This window comes from Platalea leucorodia, assembly GCF_965183815.1.
Source record: "Platalea leucorodia genome assembly, chromosome: 15".
NCBI lineage: Eukaryota > Metazoa > Chordata > Aves > Pelecaniformes > Threskiornithidae > Platalea > Platalea leucorodia.
Window position 1 is genome coordinate 11,991,189 of NC_138837.1, and position 25,359 is coordinate 12,016,547.

Genomic DNA, 25,359 nt, shown 5'->3' on the forward strand with positions numbered 1-25,359 from the left:
AGAGGGACAGAGAATTATTTACAGTTAACAAGTGGTGGTTGAAAGCTGTAGAAAGTAAACTGGAGAACTTCTCTCTGGAAGTGCCTTTTCAAATGAAATGTGCATCATATTTGTTATTTTATAGCCTCGTGCTGGGTTTCTTTAAAGGCAACTTGGTCCTGAGGCGATTGGCAGTTGGCGGCCGATTCCTTTGTGAAAAGAGCCCTGTAAGTGCCCCTATTCATCCGCCATTCACATAACTCTTGTTTGTTGTGGAGGTGGCTCTGAATAACTTTTCTGTTTGGCCACCAAATACTATGCTCTGTGTGGACCGACCGTGGTGCCCAGATATCAGTTCCTTGTGGTTTCTTGAACTGGCTCCCAGTCAATTCTTCTGGTCCCCTCCGTCCCCCTGCAGAAACCACAGACAGGCACTATTTCCATCGCTGCAGACATCTGTGTAACTCGCACAAGAGACGTCCCGTGCCTGCTGCTTCACTGGCGATTTCGGCTGCTGCTGTGGAACAGCCCAAGATTGCGCACAGCTGAAGATGCCGCTGCCTCCTGTCTCCGGAGCAAAGGCTTTGTGCTCTCTGCTGCTGCTCACCCACGCTTCCAGGAGTTTTTCTTCCTGAAGCCTTTCTCATGATGTGATCTCATAGCCCTGCATCTAAATCACTTCAGCTATGCACAAAGGCAAGGCTTCGGTAGGATTTTATTCACCTTCATCAGGGAAGCTGAGATTGGAGGTGTCAAAAATGGTAATTTTTTATAGTAATTCATGATGCAGGATGAAGTGGTGAATCAGAAGTAAATGAATCCCTCTCCTTCGCATGGAAATGCTGACCCCCAGACTGTGTCCTTTCATGGGCTGCTGGGGCCGGTCAGTTAAATGGGGGGGGTGTTGTCTGCGCCAGGGCCACCGCGCCGAAGGCTTCAGGGCACACGGGGCTCCTGGTGACAGACAGCTTTCCTGCGCAGCTCAGCTTCGGGACTTGGCTGAAATGCTCATTAGAAGATTTATGTCTCTTTTCTGAGTCACACATCTCCAGCAGGAGCGTGCTATGTTTATATTTTTAGTTGTTACTTGGAGCAATTTATAACAGGGATTCCCAGCTCAGTTGCTGCTATTTGCTTTTAGTGTTTTCATCAGATTAGGCCTTGTGTATGCCACCTCCTGTTTGGTTACACGTTTGCATGTCTCTCCCTGTGCTTTGGACTCCTCCAGACTCCGTTTCCATCCGTTTGGAGCAGTCCAAACTCTGTGATGGATGAAAGCGGACGCAGCGAAGCGGGATGGCTGGTGGCAGTGGCTGCAGTCCCCCAGCCGAAGAGCCAGTGCTGATGTTTGTGGGTTTGGACCGTTTCCCTTTCATCTGCTTTTCGACAAGAAGTCTTGCAAGCCCTGTGAGGTCCCACTTTGGGCATCCCAAGCAAAGAAAGCCAACGGAGCAGTTGGCTATATCCCTGTGTCCGGTCAGGAGCAGACTGATACTGCCGCTGCGGATCCCCTCTCCTCCCCGTCCACCGACCTGTACCCGCCGTGGTAGCGCCAGGTCTCCCTGCCTCGCAGGGGGTGCGTTTCTCACCCTGCACAGCTCCAAGACGGCAATATTTTCCGTTCTTTTCTTCTGTTTTCTTGCTAGCTTCACATGCTGGCCTTGGGCCAGGGTCACGTGAAGAGCTCCAACACATTAACATTTCTCAGGGCAGGCGTGTCAGGGCAAAAAGGCAGGGAAGTCCGCCCTAAGCGATCTAGAAAGGAGAGGGGGAAAAAAAAAGGTGCTTGCGTTGTAAATCAAGAGAAAGGTGGAGAGACTATTTGGCTGATCCGGATCATTTTCTAATGTTGGGAATACCATCAGGTCCGTATTTGTGTTTTGGAGGACTGAGTTATCTGCAGGTTGATCAGGAGACGTTTTATACAAGATTATCTAAGCTCTCAATCTGGTCCATGCTTTACGAGAAACGTTTTGGAGAGGATTTTTCAAGTAATGCCTTAAATCAGAAATGTTTTGGAGACAAAGCGAAGAGTGAATCCTTCTGCTTTGAGGCTATCAGTCTAACATGCACACGCTTGATTCATGCCATGATGCTGACGTCTCAGTTGCTGAGCTGCTCAGCACACGTAATTCAAGAGCACTTTGGATTCTCCCTAGTTGTACCAAATAAAAGAGAGCTGCAGAAGCCTTAAGAAACTCTGTGTGACCTCTGACATCTTGTTACCAAGCCACAGGGTCAGATGGGTCTTGGAAATTTTTAATAGGCTTCAGCCATCATTATTCTTTGGAAATGCATCCACTTTAGGGCTCTTTTCTGATTCTTTTTTTTGCACAATTTAGATGGAAAAGCAGTGGAATGTGGCTCTCCTGTTGGACATACACGAAATCGATATTCAGGGACCTGGATTTTTGACCATGCATTGAGATACACGTCCGGTATGTGAATGAAAGGTGTGAAAGTCTAACCAGGGATCAGGGAGCAAGGGAAAGCTCTGGATGCAACACGTGTGTTGCCCAAATTCCAGCTGCGAGGCTCGGGAGAAGCCTGGCAGCACTGAATGCACCAACTAACTAAAAACCTTCCGCATCTCCCCTCCCACTACAAACAGCTTTAACCTGCATGAGACATCCCAGTGTGGACAAAGTCTGCGATAAACCATGACCACAGTGGCAGTGTCCAAGGCAACACGGGCATGTTCTTTGTAAGGCCTTAACATGTAGCGACGTCTTTCGTTTTTTCCACTCCATCTTTCCTCCACCCTAATAACACATTTATTGTGGCAAATCATCCCTCCTTTCTCTAATATGAGGATGTGTGCCTTTGCCCCCCGAATCGTGGTGTGCTGAGTAGACAGTTGTGGCTGTTGAGTTGTCTCGGCGCCTGCAGGCCTTTAGATCTGTAATGCACCTCCCTTACACCCTCCACAAACTCTGTCCTCCTGGGGCAGTGCTCTACCGTCCGTGAGCAGGAGGTGGGTAGAAGTACCCCCGTTGAAGAAGATGACTCCGGCCGTTCCCGGGTTGCACCTGAGACCAGGGTGCTTCAGGACGTCCGCACAAAAGCACTGGCCATGGGACGTGCCAGTCCCTCTCCTGCCTTCGGCTCCTGCCCTTGCTTTCCAGGCACAGCCCTTGCATCAGGGCTGCAGCACCTCATCTTGGAGAGGGAAGGCACTATGCAGTTACTTGTGCAGGTTATACTCTTCTTGAAGAACTTCTGCACAACCACATGCATTTATGTGCCATAGACTATCTCCAGAGGAAGAAAAAGAAAAATCGGAAAAAATTTCAACCTAGAGTCCCTCACTGTTTTTTATCTGTTTTCCCAGTGCTCTGTATGCAGGCAACGCTGTTTCGGGCTACAGGTGGGCGTCAGTCGTGTTTTGCTGTTGGTACAGCTGAACCTCAGCTGTTGCCCAGGGTTAGTGGTTGGTAGGGTCCAAGCGATGGTGAGTGCGCTCGTCTTCTGGCGGTGCTGCTTTGGGGCTCCAGCTGGAACAGTTTTCAGGAAAGAATTTTGGAGGTTGGCGATGAATATAATCAGTCCTTGAGCATGGAAAATGAGGGCTGGCAGATGCTGCCAACTTGCCGATACCCAGGATTTCACTTAGAAAAGCTTGTGTGGAGTGACCACAGATGATGACTGTCTCATATATGTATATCTATATATAAAATACAACTAGCTGTGATAATTAAAAGGCTATGGAGCAGATCAGACGTAGCCAACTGACTATAATACCAATATTTTAGAGTATGTTTTCCGATGTGTACTCTTGTGTATCGGACTGTAGCAAATTGCCTCTTTCAGCATCAATGACCAAGTAGCCTCCCAAGCTCAAGAGACAGTCCCAGGTGATGCTAACAGCGATGGACAGGGAATTCAGCGCTGGTACAGACTGGAAGGATGGTTGTTTTCTTCCCAAGCTGTAAGCAATAGGGCATGGGAAGGGAAAAAAAGAACGCAGATATAGCGTGTTCAAAAAACACGGTTGGTTTTGTTCCTGGAAAGAGCTTGCTTTGAGCAGCACTGGGTAAGTATTGCTGTAATATGATGTTGGGGAATATTTATTTGGATGTGCGTGTGAATGTTTTGTTCTTGTTTGTGGCTCATCCCTGAGTTTTACTGTTTTGCATGGTCAGGAAAAGATTGTTTCAAGGGCGCATGAGGAAGCATCCATGGAAATGAAATGCTCCGTTCATGCAAAATAATACTCGGCCCTTCTTTCTCCCACCTCCTCTTCCAGTAAGTGCTGCTCTTGCCCGGCTGAGGAGCACAGATAGGATCACGGTTACTTAGCTGCTGATGGACAGCTAAGAAATGCAATGCATTTTCCAAGTGAGAGCTTGAAAGGTGAATTTATAGCCTGTTGACTGAGTTGGAGTGGGGGGAAAAAAAGGTTGAATCAACTTAAATAACAAATCTAAGGAAATTTCTGTCAGCCTGTCCAATAAATAGAAGAGACTAAATTCGTTGCATAATTTCATCATTACAAATGATTCTCCCAGCTCTGTTTCTCTGGTTTCATTTCAAATGACTGTTTGCAGATGTGTGTGTTCTGGAATTAGAGACACAAATTGAGAAGAGAGACCACTGTGGTCATGTGCTTTTCCTTAAAAAGGTCAAAAGTTCTATTTGTATCTATTTGGTTTCCTCTGGGTGGATATTTACCAAATCTCTGTGGGTTTCTTGAGAAATTTGTACATTGTGCATTTCTTGAGAAATTTTGAAAACTCCTTGCCTCAAGATAACATATTGCCTTCTTTTTTCAGTTGAAAAGCTTTTTTTCCCATATACTAGGAACTTACTGAAAAGTAATTCAAGGTTATTTCTGTCCATAGGAAATATTAGTCATTATTATAAAATTATAAGTCAGGCTATTTTGAGAGTGACCCTTTCATGTTAGCAAAGTTATAAAGATATACTGAAAATGTAAGTTCGGGGTAGTATGCCAAGGAATCTTAAATAAGGCTGAAAAAAGACTTGAGTCTGGGATAGCGATTTCCTGCATTTATCTCCATGAACCTTCCCAAAATGACTTTGCTGCGAACTGCATTCTTTTGTCCCCAGGTTACGGGTAAGTATGCGGTGGGGCTGTTTTTCCTGATCTCGTATGGTGACGTATACTTTTCTGTCTTGTTTTTCAGGGTCTTATGAGTGTGGAATATGTGGGAAGAAATACAAGTATTACAACTGTTTCCAGACCCATGTGCGAGCGCATAGAGGTATCTCACTCCTGCTCAAATCTTTGGGAATCCTGGGGTAACATTCAGGTTCAGGGAAATTTTGGGGAAGGCCTTCAAGACTGCTGTGCTGCTTCTCTGTTCGTCACTAATTCTTCTTTCGGGTGGCCCACTCATAGGATAAACTTTGGGGCTGTCTAAGCGTTGTGGCTCTCTACTCCAGCAGTATTTCTTCCGAGGTCAGGAGCAGCTCTTGCGTTGGGTGTGGTACTTACTGAAATCAGGATGGGAGGCTGTCAAGTCGGATATTGGCACGGCTATACTGCTGCAGTTTTATGTTAAAATCAAGAAGATACTTGAGCTCACCCCTGTACCCCTGCTGTCAGCTGAGGTCACTTTCCAAACGTACTGTTTGTATGAAATATCTCATGAGTATCTTAGAAGTGACTTTATTTAAATTTTCTGTAAGTCTGCCCAAATCGACTTTGCTTAATTGCAGAAATGTGAAAGTTTTGCTTGGTGTTTTGTATAATTTGGAGAAATATGTATCTGAAATAACAGACCAACAGGGACTTGAAACTAGCTCGTGAGCCTTCTGGTGGTTTTATTTTCTTTCACCTGAGTTGAGCACTGAAGTCTGTGCGTCAGACTCGTAGGAGCATCTGCTTTAGCTCCCCAGTTTAACTAGCAGTATCGGCGCACGTGGTCTTCAATAAAACGCTCGCCTGGCATGTCTAAAGGAGCATAAAGGAAATTCCCAGTGAAAAGTTTGAAAATCCAGGAATAATGAAGGCTAATGCAGTATTAAATTTTAAATGTGTGAACTCTCAGAAGTCAGCAAATGCACAGCTGAAAAGTGAACATGCATGCTTAACTGCTCAGGTTTTCACAGTCTCGTAATACATCCTTTAATTGCATGGTTGCGTATTTCTCGTGTGCTGTTTAACATCACAGAGCTTCTTCTGTATCCTTAGATACATGCAGAATTGTTTTTCGATGCTGGTATTCCTTTCTAAATACCAAGAAAATTCCTAAAAGTCCTTTAAATGTAACTACAAAGTAGCTTCACTATGCAGTTCAAGAAAAGAAGTCCCTAAAATAATAACGAGCAGCAGTTACTTGCTGACATGCAGAATGCTTTGCTATTGCATCACAGCATTGCAATAATTTTGCAATAATAACTGCAGTATTTAGATTTGGGACAAGGATTGCTTTTATTTTACTTCTCTTCCCCAAGCACTCTGGGATCCTTCATTCAGCTGAAATTTTAGGAGCTATATTAGTATGAGGTCACCTCCCAGTGTGATTTGTATTTATACATTTATTTATATTTTGATCATGAAGTCAAGCTATATATTAAATGGTCTGGATGCATCAACATACACATACACAATTGATATCCATAGTTTTGTCATGAACACCGTGGAGACATGACTTTACCTTTTGCTTCCAAAGCCTTTTTTATATGTAGCTATATAAGATGGAAATTTTCAAAATTTTGAACATGGAAACTTATTAGTAATTTTCACATCAGTGGTGGAGAAGCACGATCGATACACGTGAAACTTAGAAAATGTTGGTTTATGTTGCTGTAAATTGATGCGTGTAGTAGTAACATTTAAAATGCATTCGAATTGCCTTAAGACAATAAAAATCAAAATGAGATATTTATTCATGTACACTCCTCAACAAGAAATCAACCTGAAACTTGATGCAACTCTGTAAATGTGATTCTCCCAGGAGCAGAAGCTGAGCTGGCAGTTACAGCAGTCGGGAAGCAGGCCTGTCTGCAGAGGCATAACGTGCCATTGAATGTGCATGTAATGTGTAGTTAGGAAAGAAGAAGAAAGGAGTATATGGAGGAAAGCCCTGTGTGATATTATCCAGTGAGAACTGTACATGGAACTGTACCAGTAACAGTGCTGGAAATAGCGTAAGACTGCAGGACGGAAAGACGTTTTGGTGAAAGATGCTTTTATTGCCACACATATGTAAGGTTTCATATAGAAGAAGTGGCTGGTATTGCACCATCGTAACGAATGTGAGAGAACTCGGTGGTTACACGGACACTGAGGATGTGATTCCGCACTTTGCCCGTTCTCCCTGCGTATCTTCAGTCCATGTCTTGGATAAAACCCCAAGGCACTGGCAAGCCAGCTCTCCTAGGTCTGCTTGTCCTCGAAGCACTGAAAAGTGAGCTGCCTTGGCCTGTTACATGCCGATATCAGCTGCCAGAAACTCACGTCCTGGATCTTTTAGTCATTTATTTTTGGCTGGGCAAGGAAGGAGCCGTATTGCAGTGGCAGGACCTGGCATTCCCTCTTCGACTGATGCATTTTCCAAGCGTCAGACGCGGTTTCCCCAACGTCTGGGCTGCCCATCAGTCACCTAACATCTGCCTTGCCCTGAGGGTTTGAGTGATCCTGGGTGAACTCACCACACAGCATCAGGGTAGCTAGAACGAACTTAGGCCCCTTTTTCTTCTCTTTAGGTGCTTTCTTCCAGGGCTTTTTGGGCATTCAAGCAGAAATACCTGCTTTTGGTGATTTGCTGAAGGATGCATCCATTCCCCTTGAGTAGCCCTCTGCTTTTTGCTTTCTTGTGTGGTTCCTGTGCCGCTAAGGGTCCTTGGCCAAGCTGTGGGTTGGTCCTGCAGATGGACAGAGCTGGTGATGCAAAAGGTTCAGCCCATGGGAGAGCAGACAGTAATCGTGTTGATCTGGTTTGGAATTTTGGGGCAGTACAACTGGAAAAACCATCTATCTAGCCAGCCCCACCGTCACCATTCAGTGACACAGCTTCTGTCCCCGGGATGGGAGGTTTGGAGGTCTCAAGTTGTCCTTGCTTTCAACGGGGTTATTTCTAAGCTGGTTTCTTTGTGTCTCGGTGTCCAGTTTGGAGCTGCAGCAGGGGAGCCTGGGGCTGCAGCTCGTGGCCAGCGTGGGTGGGAGGTCTGTCGCCCGCTCTGCTCTTGCAGTCGGTCCTTACTTGTCAGCCGCTTGCTTTGCCCTGTGCAAAACTTAAAATTCCTCTCATCCTTTGAGCTGTTCAGTGCCACATTAAGATTCTCACACTGGTGACATCACATTTTTCGTTGTAATGATCATTTTTGGGAGAAATTACCTAGATTTTTTTTTTATAACCGCACCTGCCTCTTCTAGAGCTCCATGGTAGAGAAGCTGTGTTGGCGGTGACCTGTGTTCTTTAGGCTGATTTTTTTTTCTTGTCTGCCTTCAGGAATGGGTGGTTTCTTATTGGAAAACAGGGCATTTTCTTAGTTTCTTGAGCCTTCCCTGTGGTTCTCGGCATTGGCTGCAGAATTTCAGGGAGCGACTGATCTCCTGGCAGTTTGCAAGTGTAAAGGGTTGAGGCAGCTCTTGTTCAAGACGTGCTGCCTCGCAGGGGCAAGCTCCCTTTCTGCTTTGCTCTGACAGCCGAGATGCGGGCACGGAAAACCCCGTGTAAAGGGTTCTGCAAAGAATCAGAAATGTAGGTAAGAAATTTACTCGCTACGTTTTATCCAGGAAGACATGAAAAGGTTGCGTTCCTTCCCCTTCGCCTCCCCGAAAAGCACAAATAAAAAAGAAATCCAACAAAAAAAGTTATGTTGTCGAGCTGAAAGGCTCCTTTGTGAGCTGTTGTGCAGCCCTGCAGGATCGCAGCTCCTTCCTCCTGCAGAGCTGCTGGAGTTCAGCCGGAGCAGAAAGGCTGCGCGTTCCCGGTGGCGATGGCAGGCTCTGGCCCAGCGATCGGCGCTGACGAACGTTACCGCTTCGCCTACGTGCAACCCAGGCCTTAAAAATGCGTTGCTTACAGTGCTTTTTGTTTAGCTGTGTGGGGTTTTTCAAGTCATTAAAAGATTTGGATTCCCTTCAGGAGTTAGTCAGCTAGAAAGTTTTGTTTTGTACGGTTGGGTCGTATTTAAGCAACATGAGCAGCAAAACATCTGCATGTTTTGAGTCAGGAACATTATTTCACTTTTAGATAACTCAAAAAAATGGCTGAAATTACTTTATTAGACTTTCAAACAGTAAATTTAAAAACCTCTGGGCTGAGGCCAAGCAAGGGAGATTTTTACCCAAAGGAGAATTCTTCAGAAAGCAAATGAAAGAAAAGAGCAAGGCTCGAGTTTAACCCTCGCAGGATATATCACCTCTGCCCTAATAATTGGTGGAAGTTCTCTGTTTCCAGATAAGCTTTTCTGGGCTGAATGATGATTTTGCTCAAGTTGTTTTTCTTTATTATTTATTTACATTGTTTAGTTGCTGCATTGCCTCCCTGCGAACCGCTCCGCTCTCCGGTACCCTCCGGCGTGGGTGTGCCAGCCCAGGGGCTGGTCTGCCGTCATCCGAATAGATGCTGAACGCACTAGAGTAGGCTTGTTCTCTGCAGGTGAAGTTTCTAATTTAACCAATTGTTAAAAAACTTCTCCAAGCTTTTAAATTTTCCTATTACTATTTTCCAAGAATGGGTTCTGCTTGACTCCAAAAATATGAAAAGGAAGATGACTCGTTCGAACTGTGAATATGGAAAAATGCGTTTTTCCAAAGTGCACATTTTTGGAGTCTTGAGTTGAAGCAGTTCTGTGACTGAAATCATTTTGAGGTGAGAAGTTGAAAATTCATAGCGAAATAACCATTCCTGAGGAGAGATGGTGTTTCGGAGCTGAAGAAAGTTGGTTTTCGTTCATATGATTATCCGCTACTGAAAAATCATAGGATTTGGGGGGGGGTCCTTTGCCCCCTGTGCTGCATCCCAAGCATCCATTTTTTACTGTGTCCATCTCCCAGTCTGCAGCAGATTTTTATCGGAGGCGCAGAAAGCTACGTGAGACACAGGAGTTAACTTGCTTATTTTCCAGCTTTCCTGCCGACCTCCCTACTCTCACTTACTTCTGCAACTTTCTCAGAAATGGGTCTTTTGTTTTAAAGCTGTAATTACTTGGTCTCAGCCCAAAGGTGATTTAGAGTGGGCTGTTAGGGGATTTTTAGGGTTTTTTTAAAATTCATTAAGACTTTGGTCTGTCTTATGACTAAGAATAACAACATTTCTTAATACAGTTCAGAAATGGCTGCTCCTTAAACCTTTGTGTGTTGCTTAATTCTTGTTAAGTTTGACTAAAGTACTTTTTAAAGCTATTTCAATGACAGAAATGGCCTGGTGCATGCAGAGTACATATCTTTTATGGTTTATTTATGCCGTTGTCTATGAACGCCGGGACAGTATTTTGCAGAACTCCTTTGTGCCACAGCTAGCTTTTGCCTTGAGTGATAGGTGGTAATTCAAACAAGTAGCAGCTGTGGAAAAATACAGGGGTTTGACTGGCGAGGTTTTGCAAATGATACTGAGGGTTTCTGATCTGGCCCCTCAGTTTATGAAGTTGTGCCAAATTAATATTGTTGCCTAGAAATGTGATGTAATCAGGCAGGTTAATCAAGTAGAAATGTACAAATTCACAAACCCACAATCATTTGTTTTTATTATTTTTAAGAAATAAGGAAATTAAACGCAAACAGTGTTCATTACTTAAGGTTGCAAATTTTAAATTCAAAAATGCTGTGACATTCCGCAGCTGTGGTTTTCAGAGCAATGCGAGCGTGATTCCAAGAGACATACGGAATATTTTGAAACGTAGTTATGTTATTAGATAATGTGACATACAGTATATGCAATTTAGGATGAATATGAAACACTTCAAAATGGCTTGGAAATCCTAATCATTTATGATCCTTGACTTGCAACATTGGGTTTTGTTTTCCAGCTTGCAGCTTTGCCCATTGCATTCATTTAGGGCTCGAACATGATCTTTGCTGAGTGTTTCTTGCGGTCCCACGTGTTACAGCGAAGGGAGCTTTTTCTTGCATCTTTTCACGTGTGCCTTCAGTAGGACCAGGACAGAATAGCCCCGGGGGGGATTCTTGTGGCCCATCTCTTGTAGAGGCTTTGCCATCGCTGTCTGCGACGGGGAGGCACGGCACTGGTGCAGGCTGTGCTGTCTCCCATGGGAGGCTGAGCTGGGTGCGCTGTTCGCTGTTTGCTTTCCTGGGTTGACAGCACTTGCCCAGGAATTAAGCGCATGAGCGATTTCCCCAAACCTTCAGTAGAAATTACGAAACTGTCATGAGCTCCATTAATGACAGCGGGACCGTTAGGATGTGTCAGTCCAGTCTGTGCGCGCCTCAGCCATGGCCCCTCCGCCTGGAGCCACAAGAGGAGCCGGCCTGAGGCGAGAGGCGGGGTGGCAGGGGCTCCCTCGCACCCCGCGCCTCTCCAAAGCCCTCCGGGGGCTCCCTGAAGCTCCTCCATGCAGGGCCGGCGTAGGGGCGTCCCTTTTGCCATCCTGTTTTGGAACCAGGGCCCTGCCACAACTCGGAAAACGAGAGTCCCAGTTTTGGAGGCTCTTCCTAAGGACTGCGGGCAGCTGCGTTCTAACAACCAGCCCTTGAGGTGGCCCGGTTCGGCCCCGCAGCCTGCCCCCGGTAAGGGCCGCCGGCCTTTCACAGCCCGCTCTGTCGGCAGCTGCCGTCCCACCGAGGGAGCCCGGCGCCTTTCACGGGGGCGGCCGCTCCAGGGTGCTCTCGGCTGGGCGTCGCGGGCCGCGATGGCGGGGTGCCGCGGCGGCGAAGAGCCGCGGCCAGAGGAGAGCGAGCGAGCGAGGCGCCGGGGACGGCCGAGGCGCAGCCCCGCGCTGTCGGACGTGGGGCAGAGTTGGCCGTCAGATCTAAGTGCAGCTCTTTCTCTTTGCAGACACTGAAGCTGCCTCAGGTGAAGGAGCCTCACAAGGCAGTAAGTACTCACGGCGCTGTGGGTGCGTAAGGGGGGACCGGGGCCTGGCGTGTGCGAGCACCGCGGGTGCGTTGCGGTGCCCAGGGCCCTTCTGCGGGCGCTCTCCCCTCGGGGGTCCGGCCAGCCGTGCTGACCGCAGCTCCCCGCCATCCCTCGCCCCCTCGGGGATGTGGCGGGGCGGGGAGCGGGGGGCGGCGGGGGGGTTCAGGAGGCCGAGGCGCCGGCGGGGCCGTTCCCCGCAGGCCGGGGCTGCGGCGCGGCGGCGCGGCCGGCAGAGGGCGGCCGGCGCCGCGGAGATGGCGGCGGCGGAGGGCGGGAGCCGCCGGGGCAGAGCTGGCGGGGCCGCCGCCTCACGGCACGGCCTCCGCGGGAGAGGGGCCGCGGCGGAGCCGGCGGCAGGCCGTTGTCGTCCTCCTCCCGCCGTGAGGGGAGCGCGGTGCCCGCGGCTGGACGGGCTCGGCCGTGGAGCCTCGGGGGCAGCGTGAGGAGACGGAGGGCGGCCATGAGCAGAGCTCCCGCCGCCCTGCTGCCTCAGCCCTGCCTCAGCCCCCACAGGGGAGATGCCAGGTGCTGCCAACCTCTCTATTATCATCAAGTTTTGTAGGATGTTTAAACCTTAAACCTGCGATTTGGGGTAGGGGCCACCCCTGTGAGGGGGTGATCGGGAAGATGGAGCCAGGCAGTTCCCAGTGGCGGGAGAAGGAGAGATAATGTGCATAAAGTGGAAAGAAGAGAGGTTGAGGCTGTGTTGAAGGAAAAGCTTTTCCCCATGCTGTGGAGCAGGCTGTCCAGAGAGGTTGTGTCCTCTGCATCCTTGGAGGTTTACAAGACCAGCCTGGGTAAAGTCCCGAGTAACCAGGTCTGAGCTCAGAGCAGACCCTGCTTTGAGCAGGAGGCCAGGCCGGAGGCCTGAGGTCTCTGCTGACCTGGGTTTTGCTGTGATCCTGTTAGGTGAGAGCCCCAGGTTCCTTTGGAGAGGTAAGTTACCAGCCTTGCTAGTTACAGAGGGCGGCTTGGAAGCACCAAGCTTACCCTGGGTGGGTATAGAAATGTTAGATAAATAGTAAAGAAAAATAATAATTAACAAGCACAACCACACCATGTTTTTTGAACTGCTGTTTCTTCAGGCCCGTTCTGTGATAGATGAAGAGCTGGGGTTAGCATGGGCGACTCTTGGCTTTCTGTCTGCAGAAAGAAGCAGGACTGACCTCGCTGCAGGCGGGGGATGAAGATCCTCAGCCCTGAGCTGAAACGTCTTGGTGGCAAGCAGCCATCACACAGCGTATGCCCACTCCTGGTGCCCACTGGAGGGGAGATGGGCTCTGCAGCTGGGCCCTTTCTCTTCCCGTTGACCCAGTCACATGTGGTGTCCAGCTCCGTGCAGGGGATGGAGACTCCTTCCCAGGCTCCTGTCACCTCCTCTGTTGTCTCTTTTAGGTGCTCTGCTGCCCGTTGGTGTTTTACTTATCCTAGGTCTTTGCAGGCTCATCTCCTGGCCCCCTTGCTCTGAATTTTGACATGGGGTCCTACTGTGTTCTGGGCTAGGCTGTGTGCATCCTGGGCTTGTTAATTGGGTATTGGACATAGCATCCTTTTTGCTAGAGCTTGGGAACCACCTTGTGAAAAGAGATGTTTTTTCTGTAAGTCAGCTTTTCCCCTTCTTACCTGTCATCAGAATTTTTTTGGCTGAGAAAGACAGAGCCGAGTGAGGTATGGAGGGTAAGAGGGAAAAACCACGAGGGTTCATGCCTCTGCTGTGTGGGCAGACCCCATGTTGTTGGAGCCATAGAAGGATTTATGTGGACATAACTCCCTCTTCTGTGGTGTCTGGATTTCAGGGAGCTGGGGAGAATGGAAAGTCAGAGGTAGAAGAAGTCTCGGAGAGAACAGCGACAAGCAGCTGCTCTCTGCACCAGGTGTCAGAGGAGCCGCTGTGGTAGCGGGGGAGATGGAGCAGGGAGCAGTAAGAGAGGCAGGCAGTGCTTCCATCTCCATGCAGGGCTGTACGAATCTGGCCCCCTCCCCAGTACAGGAATTACTGAACCCCCTTTTTACCTGCCACACTCATTGCTATCCGAAAATAGTCTCATCTAGCTGAAAGAGCTGGGGGCAAGACCAAGCCACCAGAGCAGGGAAATGGTGAGTGGTGGGCTAGGGGGTGGGGAAGGAAGGTCGGCCGCAGCCATCCACCCCGGTGGAAGAACAGGCCGTGCATGTCACCTGTCTTATGTGAAACTGCTCGGCCTGTGCTGCTGCTCCGAAGTGCAGATGGTTGTAATTTCCTGCCAAAGTCATCTTCCCCTCCTTGCTGCTGCAGTGAAATAGTTCGGCTGTCTTCTTTCTTCCCTGTGCCTTCCCCTCTGGGGCTGGGTTAAATCCCTGGCCTACCCTGGTTGCCTCTGCACGGCTCTTCTCCTTTTTCCACTCAATGGCTCTCTTGTTTCCTTGTCAGTCTGTTTGCTCCTCATATATTTTAGGAATTTTTTATTTATCTTTCCTTTCCTGCTATTTTTGTTTTGCCTGCTGCCCCAGTGCTATTCCTCTGCGACCCGATTTGGCTGTTTACACCCTTTCTATTACAGACGTCTGTATTGTTCAAATCTTCCTTTGCTATTTCTATCTCATTGGGAACCTCTAGATTCATGGACTCTGCAGGCATGGTTTGCTGCCTTCTTCCAAAATTTCTCAGTGTTGAAGGGATACAGCCAGATCTTCTTTTCTCTCATGCTTGTCTCTGGGGCATAGACTGCATCCATCCTAAACTGGTGTGGATGAGGAGCTCCGTTGACCAGCAGTGGGTCCTTGGCATTAGTTCAAATAACTAGAACTGCAGGCTTTTAAAAGCTGTTCAAGTGTTCTCCGTGGTGACTTTTTGGAGGCAGCTGTTACTCATGGCCACAGCAGGCACCTGAAAAGTTTTGGTGAAGGCAACCTTGTGTGTCAAGTGAGGAGACATCTTGGGTGCTGCCTCTGCAAGGGCAGCAGCAAGGGCACCTTGGCTTGGTCCCAGGGGTGATGGAGCTGTGGTGGCAGTTGGCTGTGTTGTGCCCCCCAGATTTACCCTGAGAGCAACGAGTTGTGTTTGTTCTTGGAAGACAAAGTCTGCATCTTGCCATGCTGGGTCTCGGAGTCGTGCGTGGCCTGTTGGGAGGATGAGTTACCACCGTGGTGGGTGAAGCTGCATTGTAACGTGCCCCTGCCTTCAGGTCTGAAGGACTGTCGTAAGAAGGGGCTGCTGCGAGAAGGGCTGTCCTAGCCTTTTTTTCCTGGGAAGAAGGGAGCCATGGCGCAAGCTGGGACGCAGCTGAGGCCAGTTGTTTGTTTGCTGCCTGCTTAAAGAGGAGACAGTGGTGTTTAGACTTTCCAGCTGGGAAGGCGCTTTGAAGACTCCCTTGAGGGAAGACTGTTAGACTTAGTTGGTTATTTTCAGCCTTTGGGGTTTTTAGTCTATAGATTGTGTCTCTGGGACTCTTTTTTTTTTGGACCCATTCTTGAAGGGACACAGATCCGTGGTATTGAGGAGAGGATGTGCTCATGGGGACATAGTTAGATGGCTTTGGGAGCTACTTTTCTAGCCTTGGCTCAAGGTCCAAGACCAGAATTCCCACATGTAGAGAGAAGAAAACAATGCAACCCACAGTGCTAATGTGTTAATAAAAAGGCTTGTCTAACTGCTACCAACTTTGACTGGCAGGGAGGAGGAAGGGAGGAGAGAGGTTTTGAAAAAACCTTTCTATTTGATATTTTTTCCTAGGCAGGGGTGGCCAGTTTGACGTCTAGGTCACTGACTGTTCCTGTAGAAGAGTCTGGCAGTCTTTTCTGAGATGCTCATACACCTCTGTGGTTTGCTCCAGACTTTTGGAAGTCCTCGGGAAGAAGGTGTTTGGGCTAGATCTGCGCCATCATTCTCCATGGAAATTCCAGTCATGTTTAGGGGAGCTACAAACTTTGTGAAAACAGTCTCCCTCCTGCTGCTCACATACCACGGGAAATTCCTGGCAACCTGACAGATAGCTAAATAAAACCGCTGGCAGGCAGGGGTCCACAAGCCCTGCACCGGCAGGGACAGCGTGCCTGAGACACGGCTGTGGGAAGCGTCACCTCTGACGTGAACAGGTCTTCGTACTGTGCTGGGTCATGAAGCAGGTTGCGTTCAGCGCACGTGTCACAGTTTGGGGACGATAGTTTTAAGAGCTAGGCTGGCACCGGTGTTGGATCAGCAGTCCTGCCCAAGGCAGTGCCGATACCTGGGAGCTGTGGTTGTGTTGGGAAGAAAACCCAGGATGGTCTTCGTGCTGACAGCTTGGTTTTGGGCTCATCCCCAGGAGGCGGAGGGGAGGATGAGCTTCCACCAGCACAGCCCTGGTCTCCAGAGTGTGGTAGCCTTCGCTGTTTCCAGATCTTCAACTGCTACAGATTATGGATTGTAATATTCAGGCTATTGGATTTTGATATTACTCTTTTCTGTAGGAAAGAGGAACTTATGTACAAGAACATCTCCAAAATAACCATAACTGGCTTGCAGAGCTCAAAGTTAGACTGTGAGTTTTATGGTTGCCCATGAAACGTTAATTCATCCGGGAGCACGTAAGCACCTAAGCTTTTGTCTACATGCTCACTGCTGCTCTTTCTAAAAGTGTCTCTGCCTCTTTCGGCCAGCCTAGGACAGAATTAAGGTTGCTCTGGCAACTGTTGATATGGCGCTTGCCTAATTACAACTTACCAATGGCCTTTTAATACCTGTTTTCAAAATACCAAATGTTAACAAGTGCAGCAAATGGGGTTACTAGTCCCTAGTACTTCCAAGACTTTTGCCTGGATGAGCCTCGGATCCCTTTACAGAGGAGTTTGGCATTCTGCGGGCAGGCGGGGAAGCAGCAAAGCGACTTGCCAGAGGCAACCAGCAGGCGAGTGGCAAAGGAAAAGAGCGCACGTCTCTGGGCTTGCAGCCCAGTCCCTGTCTGCTGGGCGCAGCCTACGCCGTTGGATTGCATTTCTGTGCCCTGTGAAAGAAAGCAGAAAACAAATGCACAGAGAAATGGGAGGGGAAGAATTGTTAAAAGCTGAAGGTTTCTTCAAGTATAGCTGGTGTATTAGCTTCACGTATGTCTGGTTAGCTGTTGAGACTTAGTGAGTGCTCCTCTGCTCAGGGGAGAAGTCCTGAGCCTGATGGAGCAATGCTGGTTAATATTGTGGGGAAGAGTCTTACTGTTCCTGGAATCTTAAATAATTAAATTAATTAATTAAATAAAATGCTGTTAAAAGTGGAAAGAATCAGGAAGAGGTGATTCCGGGAGCCTTGAATTCAGCTCCAGTGTGTCAGTCAGGTTGGCTGAGTTCAGGGGAGCTTGCTGATAGCGTGGTTTGCCCTGCTTTCTTGCCCTGGTAACAACTTTTTTGAGGACCATGACAAGGAAGATGCAGTTTAAAAGCAGGTAGTGCTGACAGGCAGTACTAGCCGTGAGTGTGAAGTTTGCTCTGTTAGACTGTTAGCATGCCAGCAGCCAGTTACTCTGTGGTGTGCAGGGAAACAACACGAAAAAGCAGTTCCACTAAAACAACCCAGTTCAAATGCTCCGTTTGCTTTCATTCCTAGCAGTGTTGCAGTTTGTTACTATGGCAATTCAGTGACAGTTGCTGGAGGTTGGACGTCCACTAATGGTTGTTTTCTGATAGATCCTGTTCTTTCTGTCTCCATCTCCTGCTTTTCTGCACATGCAGTTCTGTTTAAGAGGCAAAGCTGGATTTTGTGCTGTTTCTCAAAAGCAGATCCCTGTGCTCCTGCTGCCAGCAGGTTACTCGTACGCAGCCCTTCAGTGTACTCCACCATGTGGGAGATGCCTGAGAGCACGGCATATAAATCCTGTCTGTAAGCCCAGGACGTCCTTTGCCTGGCAGGGCCTGGCAGCCTCCTTCGCTCGTGCCTTAAATTTTAGCATAAACGGGAGCAACTTTCGTAGTACATCTGTGTTTGCTGCCACCAGCCCCATAGGTTGAAAACTCCTGGGCCAGATTCCACAAAATCCCAAGACTGATCCCAAGTAACACAACCTGGTTTTTTCTTTGTGTCTGTTGGCCTTTCTGTTGTGTTGGAACCCCTTTTTCCTGTTTGCAAATAATTTTTTAAAATTAGTATTGCCACCTCACAGGTGATGATATTTACCAGGTATTTCAGACCGCCCTGTTGTGTTATCAGGTTGCAGGAGGGGCAGAAATTGGACTTTGGATGTCGTGTGATGATGTTATGTCACCTCCACACACCCCAATGAGCAGCTCTTCCCAGACCATCCTGGTGTGAAGTTTTTCTGGAGTGGCTGGGAAGTTCTGTCGCTAAAGAGAGTGTCCTGCCTGAAGCTCTCCTGGAAGGAGGCAGGAGCCTCTCCATGTTGCCCTTTGAAGGGGACAGAGAAGTGACTGTATTTACTGGAAAAAAATGGATTTATCAGAGTCCTTAATGGTTCTGTGACTGACCATTCCAGAGAAAGGTGTATGGGAACTGGCAGAACCAAGGACGAGCAGCAGCCCCTGCGTGCCTGAGGCAAGGCTGAGGACAGCAGCAGTACAGATGGGCGAGGAGCTACATCCAAGCCGTGGCCAGCCGGGCTGGTGGGAGGCGCTGGCTGACCTGAAATAGTGTCATACCCTCCTCAGCCAGGCTGGAGCCCCGCCTGAGCGGGAGCGCCCCGTGGAGCAGGAGTGGGTGGCAGCTGGCAGAGCACAGCCGCAGCAGGAGCAGCCGCAGAGCCGAGCTGCGGAGCAGTAACTCCCATGCCCTGCACAGCAGCAGCCTGTAGCCTCCCTCTTCTCTCCCGCAGAGGAGGTGGGTTTCAGCTGTGCTTTCCTGAGGGAGGAAGAGCCACTCCCCTGTGGTCAGGTAAATGGGGCATGTGCTGGGAGCAATAACGGATCTTACTGGAGGAGCTGCCTGAGTTAGGGACCCTGCTGTGAGAAGTGTTGGAAGGACTGTGCAAGAGACAAGCTCATCGTCTGCTGCAAGGTGTCGACTTAACTGGCATTCATCAGACTGTACGTGAGGGCGGCGAGTTCAGTTCCTGTTCATTAGGAGTAGCTGCGGATTGCTCCTGAAACTGGAGTTCATGACTCTGAGCTAGCATTTGAATGCACTTTATCTTCTAGTCATCTCAAGGACTCCTTCCCCTTGCACAAAGGCAGGGTAAAAATGAGTAGATGAAATTGGTGACTGTCACTGACAAAAAACTGCAAGCTCCCGTTGATAGCCATGAGCTTGCAGGAATTTTAAAAGTAGTTTGGGGCTCCAAAAAGTTTCATTGCTTCATAGATGGAACATTCTCAAGGTTGTTTTTTCTAATGTGTTCTTCAGAAATTTGCTGTGCAGACAGTTCCTTAGCCTCTCAGATGTGAGGCCTTTCCCGGTGCTTGCCCTGCTAGCCCTGGCTGGGACTTTCTGCCAGTAGGCAATCTTAACTCCTCTTTGCTGCAATTAAACTGAAGTCTTGTCTTTCCCTCTATGGCCAGACTTGATCACCCTCCCAGTTTATAGCAACTTTTTAATGTGTTATATGTTGCTTTCCCTATTGAAGTGAGTTGTGTTATTTCATTGGGGGTGCAAAGTTTGTGTAATCGAAGGTCTGCACAGATACTGGTATCCTACAGAGACAAAACCACAGATACGTCTTCCAGGGAAGCCAGGGCGCAGCTGGTGATACAAAGAGTTCTCGAGCTCTTTTGATACAGTCCAGGCTTTAGCATCCTCTCCAGCTCAAAACTGGCCCTCAAGAAGAGACTGAGAAATGGATGGACTATACTCTCCCCTCCTCTCTAGTGACAGACTGCTGTAATACAGGCCAAAATCATACTGCAAACTACAATTATAAAATGCTGAGAAGCATTTCAGCTCCAAGGTGACCAGTTCTACCAGTGCAGTGTAGGGAAGGAAAAGCCAGTCAGCACGTTTTCCTTGTGCTGTGTCACATAAGAGCAAATACCCAGGAAGGCAGGGATGCACGGTGTCTGCTGCAGTGTCACAGAGTTAAAAATAACTGCTTTTAAGGATAGTTATCCTTATAATACAAGAGGTACCAAAATGATCTTCAGAGGAGGTACTCCAGTCCCAGCTACGTACGTGATGAAGCAGGCAGGACAACCCAGTATCCCCCGGGTTTTGTGTTACTAGCTGAGTGCCATCACCATCCCTGGTTCAGAGCTTGACTCCAAGCCGGGCTTTGCCATGGCCTGGAGGGAAGCACGTGGCTCTGGTGCAGCAGAGCTGGCTGCCGGGGACATTGCCAACCTGTTCAGCTCTCTCATGCTGGAGCTCCCACATTGTGGCACAGGTTTTTAGTGGGTGCTTTATGATGTCTGAGTTTTTCTCTTGCCCCATCTTCAGTCCCTCTTATCAGGTACCTAAACGTAGCAAAGCATTTATGCCTCAATTGCAAGATACGTTTTAGTATTTAATTATATCCCAGCTCTTGGTACTGTCTGTAATTCTCATCAGATTGGTGATGGGTCAGGAGGCATGTCTTTGGAAAATTCAATATAACTGTGCTGTCATCTGTGAGCTTTATTTTCTCCTTCCCCATTCATAGTAGTATCATACGTGCTTATTGTGTGCTAGATTGTGCTTGGATGCTGGGCTAAGCTAGGACATTCGGTGGTAGGGGGAACACTAACTTTCACCTGGGGCTGAGGATGTTGTAGGCTGCAAACATAGTATTTTTCTTTCCAGCTTCTTAGCCAAATGCATTTGAACCCATCACTTGTGTACAGGACAGCATCCATGAGGAGTGTGTGTCTCCACTGTGTGACATTATTTAGTTACAAAAAGGAAAAAAGAAAATTGCAATTTTATTTTTCCAAAATGGAATACATAGTAAATATTTCACAACCCCATAAATAAAAAATGATTGGCCTGATCTTTTAAAAACATATTTCCCTTTGGGCTCTGACTAAGCATGAGAAAGTTCAGCCTAAGAGGGAATTTATTTGAAAAAGCAGTGAAAGGTTAGAAGCAAGGATGTGGGCTGGAATACGCCTCGCAAACGTTAACTGTAGAGGCACAGTGCTAATGTCTTGCGTGCGCAAAAACATTTTGAGGGTTGTGAATTTAAACCATGAAATTAATATATTTAAAATCAAGGTTTTCTTTCCCAGACCTTACGCATACAGGATATGGTAATTTTAATGTTCTGACTAGTGATGGAATGATATGTAAGTGGTTTGCTGGTGCTGATTTAAGGTTAAGGAAGAACCTTTAGCATCTCCATTTCTTGATTAATTTTAAATATTCAAATTTGCAACCTTAATGTTTCCTTAAAGTAAATTTTAGCTTTTGATTTCCTTTTACTTTTTGGGGGGTAACAGAGCAAAAAATGGAAAGTTCCACCGTTGTGCTTGATAAAACTTACTAATGCCTTACACAATTAAAAGCCTGATGTAGATGATGTGTTTGTGCGTGTACACCCACGTACACATGCCAAAGTGAACAGTTAGTCATTTACAACTTCGTGATTAATTTTTCCAGTGTTCCTATTTAACCGTTCTCCCGCTCCTTGGGAGTGGATTTTATTTTTCTAATGTGTTTGCATTTTAAATAGGTAAAGTCTCTCTAGGTTCCCATTTGCCTAACAAGTAGATGAATATGTTCATCTTCAAATTTAAATGACCAATGGGCTGAGACCAAGGATGATAAATTTTGGTGCAGGAGGAAGACATTAAGAAAATGATAAGGAACTCAGTCTGGAATCTACAGTGTGAAGAAATTCTGACCGTAAGGCCTGAGATACGTTCCTTCAGGGCTGTAGTTGTTGCCTTTCACAAAAGCCTATTTCTCTGCAGCTCTGGGGCTGGGGTCGTTCATTCTCCCCTGGAAGAAGACTTTTTTGGCAAGGTGCAGTGCTCTCCGTTGCACCTTAACGCAGGGTACTCCTGCTTTGCTCTTACATTCTCCTTCTCCGAGTACCTTGTGGGACTGGAATGGGAGAGTTTCAGAACACAGTTCTCAGGTGTTCTGTAACACGGGAGATCCCTTTCCCTTTGCCTTTCTTTGCTGCTCTTCGCTAGTTCTGACCCAGTGCCTTCACGTTACAGCACCCTCGCCTTTTTTTGAGGCTGGGTGAAGTAGGTGCCAGCTCCTGGACCTGTTTTTTAATAGGGTAAATTTGAAGATGCTCCTCTGACATAACGGTTACACTAAGGGTTCTTGTTGGATGTTCTCACTTTGGGTGTCCTGTTGGGTGTCTTGCCTTACAACCACGTAAGGTGGGCTCAGGAGCATGACACACACGTGGTCATGCTGGAGATTTTAATGTTTGTGCAAGTCCTGCAGTTCCATAGCTCTGGAGAGGACCAGTTGCTTTGTATATAGTTTTAATCTAAGGTTTTAGAAAAAGAGGCTTTCCAGTTGTCTGTCAATCTGTGATCTTCATAGGATCTTATACAGAAAATTGCTAATATACCCATAAAAATTAAATTTCTGCCCCTTTCCCAGATACTGACCAAATAGACCATGTTTACAGAAATCTGGATGTTAATACTTTGCAACAAATCTCTTAGGGAGTTCCTAGGCAGCAAAATTGATGGAGAAATATATTTATTCTAATAAAAAAGGATAAGAATTCTAGTAATGCCAGGCTGTACTGATCGTCCGTCAGTTTGTCCTGAAAATGCCAGGAGAGCTTTGTTGAAGATAGAAATACATCCCTCCACCATTCATTAAGAAGGGATACACTTTCCCTCTTCCAACATGATTTGAAATTTAGCAAGAGAAAAGGTGTAGAAACAGCAATGCCATTAATTATTCCAAATTCTTCTTTCAGCCTGAACCTTTGTCTGCTGAGCTGCGTGTTGGCATTTCAACAACAGTAAACCTGAATAGCACACAAAAAAACGCAGCACTTTTTAAAGTATTTTTTTATTTCTTGAAAACTATATCCCAATCATTTGTAAGCCAAGCAAGCAATCAAAACGATGCAGCAGTCTGTACTGTTGAGTAATCCAGCTCGCCTCACCACAGTTCTCAGTATTTTCACTTCTAAAGATCTTTATAACGGGGAAAGGCAGAGCGATGCGGGGATTACCTTCTTCAGATCTCTTCCTTTCAACGTAAGCAAAAAGGCTAGAGTTCTTGATTATCGTGGCTGATTGTAGAGAGGAGGGTTCTGCATCCTTCCTGGTTTGTTTTAATTCGATTTTGTTCTTTGCGAAGGTTTATGGAGCCAGGATCTCTTCTTCAGTGCTGCTCAGTCATTTAACTGCCCCTTCTCCTTTCCACTTTGGAAACTAGGCAGTGATATTCCCTGCGAATTCCCATCTGGAAATCCCAGTAATAACAAAAATTCTAGTCAAGGACAAATGAGTAGGAAGAAGTCAAGATGAGGCTTGTTTTTCCTTTATGAAACTCTCAGTGCTACATCATTTAATCTAAACAGTTGTGAAGTAGATAAAGTAGTGTATGTTCCCAGCTGAACCATTTTGATTCCAAAAGGAGGTTAAAATCAAATGGCCTTTATTTTGTGTTGTGCATAACTCCATGATGTGGGCTGACCCGAAAGGTTTTTTGCTTAAAATGGAGATTCAGCATCCTTGTTGATATAAAAAATAAATCTTATTCCATCAACAAGTTAGGTATGTACAAGTACACCTTTTTTTTAATTATGCAAGATTAATGCTGTTCTTTGTCAAATTGTTGGTTGTAGCATTCAGTATTTAATAAATATTTAATAAAATCTCTCTTTTCAACATTTTTTTATCTTACACTTAGTTAGAATTTGAATAAAAAAGAATCCAACGCTGCCCTGAAGTGACACCAGAATGAAAAGTATGAAACTAGATCTGCGGGTGGTATATTGTCTGGTGTGTCTGAATTGTGCCATGGAGTCTGAATATCCTGGTTCATAATGCTGATTTGGGGGATAATCTTAAAACGCTGTGATATTTTCACTTTACATTGCTGATATTTGCTGTCTGTATGGACTCAACTTTAACATACTTTTAACTGTGGGAGAAAGAAATCCATTGATGGGTAACATCCTGAGAATGCCTGGGAAGTCTTTTCTCTCTCAACATACAGCGAGCGGTACCTGAAACACCTTTTCTCCAAAATGTTTTAAAAAAAATACAGTATGTGACCATCAGACTATTATGAACAAGGGGTCTGTCTTTCAGAAATTAATTCAGGATATTCCCCTCGCTATGGAATTTTCTGCTAGTCTGGCATCAGGTTTCCAAACCTGGAGGGATTACATACAGCCCTGGCTGGTCTGCATTTAAATCTCTATCATGCTGATATGTTCAGCTGACACGTGGTTTGGATAAAGTATCACAGAATTCATAGAATTCACTGGCCACCTACTTGAAAGCAGCTTAAAAAATGCTGTAAGGTGAAGCCAGTCCTGTAGCTACTGAATGCATCTGCAGCAGCTCTTCTTAGGAGCTGGGACTAAGCTCTGAAATGCTTCAGTGAGAAATTGAGCACCAGCCTGTGCTCCATGCCCTCTCACCTGTCCTTTCGCCCCTTGCCAACTCAAAGGTGAGCTAACATCTTGCACCATTTTTTGGTAATTTCAAGGGATTTGGCCCCTCTCTGCGAGGGTTTGGGATTCCCTTTTTCTTGGCTTGGTAGTTTGCAGCCTGAGGACCCCGCTTTGCGAAGCGTGGGAAGCACCGTGCTAGGTTAAGCCAGTGTGTGCCCAGATGTCTCCTGCGTTCCTGACAAAGGCCAAATATTTGTGGGAAGGAAGTAAATGATCATGAAATGAGTGATCTTGGAATAATTTTCCCACAGGGAAAGGTTTTTCCTAACCCCCACTTAGGAGCTGGCTTGTGCCTTTGTGTGTGAGGGTTTCTGTCCTTTCCAAATTTCTGGATTTTATTATTATTTAATCCTTACTAATGTAACTCTGGATACTTTAATCCTCTTAAGGGGTTGCTGCTGACTTTGGGCTCAGTCCTGCTCCCTTTTCAAGGAATTTTGCCATTAGACACCTTTAAGTCGAGCTCTGATGTAGATTGCAACTGATTTTACTGGCAGCTCTCTACTTGGCTGTAAAACGCAGGTGTAAAGCTCGTAACTTCTGGGCAAGAGCACAGTTTGAAAGAGGAGTAGATGGAGGTCTACAGACAGCAAGCTCTGCATCTGCAGACTTGCAGTTTACCTTTCCCCACTGCCAGTTCAGCAGCTGGAAGGAAGCCCCTAAAGGTGCCAAAGGGTTAGGTCGAAGGAATTGCCCGTGAATATCCTGCTAGCTTAGGAAGCCATAAACGTGTTCCTTTCCATCTAGGTGCGCCTCTGGCTGCAGAAAGGGAGAAGCAGCCTTTCTCCAGAGCTGACTTTGTGCTGCCCTGGGTGGAATCCACAGAAACAAGTGAGGGTCCCAGATGTTTTTGGTCGCTGCTCTGTTGTAAGGAAGCAGTAGCTGCGCTCTAGGTC

The 25,359-nt window shown here is 47.0% G+C and overlaps 1 protein-coding gene across 8 annotated transcripts in view; it reads left to right on the plus strand.

The window, feature by feature from the left end:
* The window catches only part of ZNF618 (zinc finger protein 618), a 166,553-nt gene that overhangs the window by 89,237 nt on the left and 51,957 nt on the right, over positions 1-25,359 (plus strand). For 7 of the 8 annotated variants that reach the window (XM_082327474.1, XM_082327478.1, XM_082327475.1 and 4 more), the window contains 2 exons: positions 5,127-5,204; positions 11,910-11,948. In XM_082327474.1, the coding sequence (XP_082183600.1) occupies positions 5,127-5,204; positions 11,910-11,948 (117 nt within the window). Of the gene's footprint in view, positions 1-2,321; positions 2,418-5,126; positions 5,205-11,909; positions 11,949-25,359 lie in introns of all 8 variants that reach the window. The other variant, XM_082327481.1, reaches the window with a different exon arrangement.